The sequence below is a fragment of the Montipora capricornis genome, chromosome 6 (assembly GCF_036669925.1).
Source record: "Montipora capricornis isolate CH-2021 chromosome 6, ASM3666992v2, whole genome shotgun sequence".
Taxonomy (NCBI): Eukaryota; Metazoa; Cnidaria; class Anthozoa; order Scleractinia; family Acroporidae; genus Montipora; species Montipora capricornis.
The window spans coordinates 37,219,157-37,226,656 of record NC_090888.1 but is presented as its reverse complement, the minus strand read 5'-3'; the positions used below and the strand labels follow the sequence as shown (position 1 = coordinate 37,226,656).

Below are 7,500 nucleotides of genomic sequence, written 5' to 3'. Positions count from 1 at the left end.
TATAATTACTTCTACGTGCAATCTTATGTAATGTATCTCTACTAGACATGAGGGCTTTTATTTCTTTGGTGACAAACGGACTCCGACGATTTCTCATCCTCATGTTCTTGATCGGCGCGTGAACTTCTAAAATGTTCAAAAATCTACCATTAAAGAAATCCAGTTTCTCATTGACGTCATCGATTAAATACATTTGTTCCCATTGCACTAGTGATAAATCTTCATTGAACACTGCAGGATTATAATGCCTGTAGGATCTAACACAAACAAATTTTGGTGGCGGTTTTGGAAGTTTCCAATTAAGGGATAGGTACACGACAAAGTGATCACTGATACAGGTTTCCAACACACCACTCTTGAAGACAACATCACTATTAGATGTCATGATCACATCGATTAGAGTCGAGGAATGTTCAGTAACTCTTGTAGGAGTAGAAATAAGCTGTTTCAGGTTGAGTGCGGTACATAGGTCAACTAGAGCTGTGGAATCGAGATTGATCTTTAATAAATCACAGTTAAGGTCACCAGCGACAATGATCTCTTTACCAATGGTAAGCGCTTTGATGTATTTATCAGTGAAGTCCTCGATGAAACAGTTCACGGGACAGTTTGGTGGCCTGTAGGCGGCACAAAACAGAAAAGATCTTAACTTTTTATGCTGAATATGTAGCCAAAGCTGTTGAAAGCCAGTCGTAGATGTTTGAGTTAGATCTTTAAGAACATTTACTCGCAGTAAATTACGAATATAAACGCAAACACCTCCACCTGCTCTCTGTGTTCGGAAAATTTTATAGCCTTCCAAAGAAACTTCTGCATTTGTTACGCTTGAATTAAGCCAAGACTCACTCACTGCAAAAACATCGTATTTGTTTTTTTAACACAAGATCTTTTAACTGAATTAGATGAGTTCTGTTTTTCAGTGAGCGCATGTTCAAATGAGCGATGTTGAGCTTCGATTTTTGGAGGGGTTTTGTGCTGTTTGGCTTTTTGTCTTCCTTTGTTGATGGTGTTCCAGACGAATTGTTACTAAAAGAGGTGCCAACTTGCATATTTAATAAGTTTGATGAATTCGAAAACCTTTGCTTACAACCAGAGTAGCAAGCTCGTTCACCAGATAACTCAGTTACGTCAATCTTTCTTGGATAAAAAGATGCTCTTAGATGATTACCACCGCGCTGTCCTCTGTAAATTCCAATACAGCGAAGCGTATTCCAAAGATTTGTTGAAAGTGGCTTAATTGCTGTGACCTGTCAGTAAAGCATGACTTGATGAGCTCGTCAATAATTTCGAAGATTTACGTAGCAAAAGAATAGATTCCCTCTTATCAAACCTGGCATCGTTTACTGTAAATGTAGCACGACAAAGCGTCTAATCTAGAAAACCTTTCGAAAAAGACCAGATAAATTCATAAAAGTCTAGAGCTAAAAAACTAAGCAACCATTCAGGCGCTGATTTACATAGCTCATACATCGATGGATCACCACCACATCAAAAGTTGGATCAGTGGATTGATGGATCACTAGATCGGTGGATGACGGTAGTTCAATGAATTAGTGGACTTACTTACTTACTACTTACTTAGGCCCTTCGCCCCCTGCGGAGCATAGGCCATCGATGAGTTTCCTCCACCGCACCCGGTTCTGGGCCGTCCTACCAAGTTCTGTCCAGCTCAGCTCAATGCCCTTCACTTCACAGTCAAAATCTCTCCTCCAGCTGTTTCTAGGGCGCCCTCCTTTCCTCTTCCCCTGGGGATTCCATGAAAGAGCATGCCGCGTGGTGTTACTCGCTGGCTTCCGTAGAGTGTGGCCTATCCAGCCCCACTTCCTCCTTCTTACTTGTAGCGCAATTAGATCTTCTTCTGCCCGTTCCCATAGCTGCTTGTTGGTTACCTTATCCTTTCAGTAAAAGCCAAGAATTCTTCTGAGACAGCTATTAACAAAACTCTGTACTGACCCGTTGAGCAGAACAGTCTTCACATTTGATCTAAATATGCGAAGTTTGGTTCTCACAGATAGCTCTTTCGATGCCCATACCTTCTTCAACATGATAAACACTGCTCTAGCCTTTCCAATCCTTGTAAGTTCATCCTTGTCCGTACCTACAACAAAAAAAAATATTTAACATTCTCCAACGGCTGCCCCTTGACCACAACAGGTACCTCACTTGTGGTGTTAATCCTTAATACTTTAGTCTTCACCTTGTTAATCCTCAGATCCAGTTTAGCCGATTCCTCTGCTAGTCTTGAAGTTTTGTCCTGCATTTATAGATGGTTGTGGGAGAGCAGGGCAAGGTCATCTGTATAATCCAGATCGTCCAACTGCTCCCATGGGGTCCACTGTAATCCGTTGTTACTTGCTTTGGTTACCGATATCATTATATTATCCAATCAATAGCCAGTAAAAATAGAAAGTGGGATAGCAGACAACCTTGTCGCACCCTGTCCTCACTTCCAATGAGTCTGAAAGCTGACCCTCATGGACTACCCGACTAGTAAAACCTTCATAGCTAGACTTAATCAATGTAACAAACGTCTCTAGGATGCCATAAAAGCGCAAGAGCTTCCAAAGAGTCTCACGATCTACACTATCAAACGCCTTCTCATAGTCCATAAAGTTGACATAAAGGGACTAATTCCATTCCAATGATTACTCTATAATCACCCGTAGGGTACATATTTGATCTATGCATGAACGGTCTTTCCTAAAGCCTGCTTGCTGGTCTCTAAGCAGGATGTCCACTGCTGTCCTCATATCCTAACTAGCAGAATTCTGTTTAATACCTTAACCAGAACAGAGAGTAGCATAATACCCCTATGGTTATTGCAATCTCCAAGGTCTCCTTTCTTAGGAACTTTGAATAATACCTTCCCGCCACTCTTCAGGGATGCTCTCTTCTTCCCAAATCCTAGCAAAGAGCCTATGGAGGATATCTACTGATTTTGATAGATCTCCCTTCATGGCCTCGGCAGGAACCCCATCGGGCCCCGTTGCTTTTACCGTCTTTCAGCGCCTGGTTAGCTGTCCTAATCTCTGACTTACTTGGTTTATTACTTGGGATCATCACCTTATCGTGGTGGGGCGGTTTGCATGTTCCAGTGACTATAGAGCTATGTCGACTGGAGTCTTGTACTCCTTGTAGGGTCACCCATGCCGAACAGGTCGAAGGGTAGGGACGAGACAAAGAGTGATCCCACAAATCCTTTTGCGGGAGGTTTGTTTAGGGCTAACACCCTCTACTGTAAAAAATAGTGTTACAGAATCATCGAGGAATTGGTGAACACCGACTGTTATTAGATAACTACAACAACTATGTTCCAGCTTCTTTATAGTGTCTGAGGGCTAGATTAATGGATTGTAAATGGCTCTGATTAACTTTTTTATTTGTATGCAGGGCTAGTTTTGCATATTTTTTTACAATTTGCATTTCCTGAATTTCGTGTTATGTCACATGAGCCACAAGCGGAAACTGCACAAGAAAAGCCTTTGGCACTAGGGCAGTTATCTTATTGTCTCCAATGATAAAAATCTGCCTCTTTGTAGACTCATTGTGTGTGTGTGCAGGTTTTTTTCATCTGGGGTGAATTTAATTGTTTATCTTAGAACACAGTCATCATAAGTTGTGTAGATCTCTTTCCCTTCCACGTATACAGTTTGCGGCTTATTGCCAAGGCAATTGAGAAGCTCTGTTTTATTTTCATCAACTCTTAAGAAACTTTTCCAATTCTTTGGTATAACTGAGGTCGGTAAAACTGGTCTGCGTGTTCCAGAACCACTGCTTTCTCTTGTACCTGTTTTCAGACTTTTCAGGTAAATGCACATCCCACGACATCTACTCTTAATTCTTTTAATACAAATGGAAGAAAGGAATAGAAGTCTTGAGAATATACCTCCTACGAACGCAGCATTAAAAGAACATGTCAAGCCGGCGGTGTCCAGGGTGGTCATATCTGGGGTAAAGCATTAATAAACCAACCAAGTTACCAAGTCCACAATTTTGGGAATGGGAAAAACAAGGTTCTGAATGCAAACCAGTATGGACATTACTGCCACAAGCACAACATGTTTGCTTGGAACTTGTACGATGTGGTTGTAAGAAGGGATGCATAATTGTGTAACTGTGGAGGTGGATGCGTTAGTCCTAACTGATATAAGGTATGTGATATATGATAGTCTCGATTTCATTGTAAATGAAAACTCAAAATTTAAAACCTATCGTTTGTCAGTTTTACCATCCAATAACACCATATATGAAATAATTACCGTGTTTTTATTTGGAAACGAGGTTTTAAAGCTTGTATTTGGATGTTTTCTTTTAGAGCCTCGTTTCCATGCTAATATTACAAATTCATAGCCTAAAACAACTTTCATAATAAGATTTTCGCTTGTCCCCATATCTGAATTTATTCCATGAGCGCGCGTTGGATATGAGATGGTAAATAGCCAACGAGGCGCGTAGCGCCGAGTTGGCTATAACCACTCTCATATCCAACAAGCGCGAATGGAATAATTGTTTTATTAAATTCCTTAAACTCCAAAAGTTTAGAAGTACGAAATACGAGCGATAAAAGCGAGAAAATCCTAGCGAAATCGAAAAAATTTGATGAAGATGCGATGTTGTGTAATACCTCGTGGTCAGACAGACGCAGGCTCATCACAAAAACATTTCTTACCTTTTCGCGTATCTCTAAGCTTCGAAAGTGATCTAAACTTTCCACAAAAACGTTTTTCTTTTGCTTTATACCGAACGAAATTTCGCTTTCTGGCGTAAACGTTTTTAGTTTAGCAACGCTAAGCGCAATCATTTACCATATAAGGTCAAACTAAGGTATATGAGCTGATAACCGAGATTGAGTGAACCAATCAGAGCACGAGAATTGCATTATCCGAGGTTGAGAATTTAATAATTACGTATAAATGTGCCTTCACGCCAAGTTTCATGCTTGCATTAAATGTGAACGGCTGGACTAATTGAGAAAATTGGCAAACTGCCCTGACACGGAAGGACTGCAACCACAGGAGGCATTTCACATTATACATATTCTGACATAACAAATTCTGCAATACACTTCAAACATCAACAGACTTTGAAAAAAGATTCTGACACAAGGTGTGTGAAGACTGTTCTACTCTTTCAAACAATATTCGATAAATTAAAATCCTGCATATTATCTACAATAAATATTATCACTCTGCAGAAAACTTCAATTAAGTCTTTGCAATATATTACAATCTAAAATTAAAATAGTGTAATTGGGAAAATTTCAGCATAGTGATGAGCATTAGTAATTGTCTCTCATAAACTGAATGATGAGTAAAGTCTACTTTGAAAACTTCAATTTGTCATGTGAAAAAACGGTTAATAAACGTATTCAAGCTAACACTTTGAATTTAACAATACAAGTCGCGTAAACAGAGCACAGTAGAGTTAAATTACTTTAAGCACTGCGGCATTCTTAGTTTTTACAAGAACTCCGAAAACCTAAAAGACCCTGTACATGTTCGCTGCCGATTAACTGGGGATTTCTGTATTTTCCAATCAGAAAATGACACCATCTTTCTGGTGCCACCATGGTCATAAATTGAATTCCCTGAGCCGTGCCTCTCCAGGTCTTAAGCACAAACAAGATCCTGCGTAGACCTGTAACACCCAACTTTTCTCGTTCAGTTGTTTTGTTCTTCGAGGTGCGTTTGCCGAGGTACGCTTTGCAGGTTGTTTTTAATTTTTGGTGACCTTTGAAGTTCAGGAACGCACTAATGTTCCTAACTGTTACTGCATACACAATGGCGCTGAGGTTGCCATCGGCAGGAAAAGATACTTTATGACCTTACAGTATGGTTTACCAGACAAAACTCTCAGCAATGTCGCCAGTAATGTTCTACCCTTAAAGGATAATTTGTAATTATTGCAAAGCCGACTTGGGTCGCATTCGAGAATTCCTCAAGGGACGCCTTTTCATTAAATCAGGGTATGCAGCCTTGGAAACATTAGTATCATCGCTGCTGGTTCTTGACGGTCTGCCTCTTGAACCGGATCGAAGCAAAATCGAGTCCTAATAAAACAAACAAAACATCCATGACATAAAAGCAAGTTTAAAAGGGTATATGAAAAATGGATAAAGTCAGTCTACAATAAGCGACAAAAATAGTTGAGACACTGAACTGGGAAGACAACAATTAGGAAAAAATCACCATAACGTTACATTTTCCACTCGCACTCCCCACTCTTCCCCCCTTCAATGTTGGTAACGAAAAAAGGAAGAGTTGGCGATAAGAAAACAACATCGTTTGGGGGGGAAGGGTTTAGATGGAAAGACTTTGGGGGAGAGATTTGTCCGAGATTCCTTAAAAGGGAAAGTGTCTCAACCCTTTTGGTACTTATTGTCTGAACTAGAAATACAGCATTACAGCTAGGTAAAAGACTACGTGGCAATGTTAGAAACATAAATGATTGTACTTGATACTGTTAATTAACACTAGCTGGAAGTAATGGACGTTACAGCTATTTTATCCATTTGACGATGACGTCACAGTAGCGCGCAAACCTAAGTAACAATTCTTGGGTTGCACGCGAGGTCACAAAAAATTAAAATACAAAACTAAAGAGCCTTTTGAGGTTTTATCTTAGTCAGCTACAAAAGGTTTAAAAAAAATATTTTTTGCATGTTTTCAGCTCGGTACCGTGCTTCGTTTTGAAAATAGTGCAGTTTGAATTTCAGAGTTTTTCACAGTGCGTGACATGTTGACGGCTTTCGAAAAACATGCCAGTTACAAAAAAACATCGATTTCCCTCATGTTTTTGTGGCCCAAACAGCCAATATACTAGGAGACGTGTCTATACGAAATGTTTGCTAGTTCAATATACAGTAGAAAGTGCTAAAGACAGCCAAACTAAATTTCAGATGTTTCTAAAGGTTTCCAGCCACCAACGTTGGTGTACTTCAGCAGTACACCAACATGGCGCCTCCATACTAAACTCTACAAACTTGAGTAATATATTTTGCCGAATAACTCAAGTACGGAATATCGCACAGCCCTGAGACTTGGACCCGTTGTTATTTATTACTCTTCTATAACATTTCCATTTCTTGACTCAATTTTTTAAATGGTAAGCGATTTATGTTTTCACTTGGGTGACGTGCAACCCCAAAATAGTGGGGATGGTTTTCCGGTGAAAAATCGACGCCGAAACATGGGCATTTGTCCGTTTTGCAACGGATTGTAAGGGATTGACGTCAAGGGAAAAGGCTAGGATATCTCGGGCCTCGATTTATCGAACTTTAAAGAGCATGGAGATCGTTAAAACTTCCAAGTTGTCGGCAATTTTGACAAATTTGCCATTTTGGCCAGATTTGCCAAATTCGCTTCTAAGTTGTTGGCGATTTTGACAAATTTGCCATTTTCGCCAGATTCGCTGGCTTGCTGAGGGGCCCCTCGTCTTCTCATTTACATTGGCTTCCAAGTTGTCCGCGATTTTGACAAATTTGCCATTTTCGCCCGATTT

The 7,500-nt window shown here is 40.0% G+C and overlaps 3 protein-coding genes across 4 annotated transcripts in view; 1 reads left to right on the top strand and 2 right to left on the bottom strand.

The window, feature by feature from the left end:
* Positions 1 to 2,260, bottom strand: part of LOC138053835 (uncharacterized) — a 5,348-nt gene extending 3,088 nt beyond the window's left edge. The window contains exons 1-3 of the mRNA XM_068900379.1: positions 2,164 to 2,260; positions 1,954 to 2,098; positions 1 to 617 (exon numbers count right to left, since the gene is read on the bottom strand). The exon at positions 1 to 617 is cut by the window's left edge and continues 320 nt beyond it. Of these exons, the coding sequence (XP_068756480.1) occupies positions 1 to 617; positions 1,954 to 2,098; positions 2,164 to 2,260 (859 nt within the window). The remainder of the gene's footprint in view (positions 618 to 1,953; positions 2,099 to 2,163) is intronic.
* The window catches only part of LOC138052051 (uncharacterized), a 35,047-nt gene that overhangs the window by 4,446 nt on the left and 23,101 nt on the right, over positions 1 to 7,500 (top strand). The window contains exon 2 of the mRNA XM_068898406.1: positions 3,798 to 4,151. The gene's annotated coding sequence lies outside the window, so the exon portion shown is untranslated. The remainder of the gene's footprint in view (positions 1 to 3,797; positions 4,152 to 7,500) is intronic.
* LOC138052050 (kazrin-like) overlaps positions 4,882 to 7,500 on the bottom strand; it is a 50,038-nt gene continuing 47,419 nt past the window's right edge. The window contains exon 9 of one of the 2 annotated variants that reach the window (XM_068898404.1): positions 4,882 to 6,049. In XM_068898404.1, coding sequence (XP_068754505.1) covers positions 5,900 to 6,049 — 150 coding nt within the window. In that variant the 3' untranslated portion in view covers positions 4,882 to 5,899. The remainder of the gene's footprint in view (positions 6,050 to 7,500) is intronic. The other variant, XM_068898405.1, reaches the window with a different exon arrangement.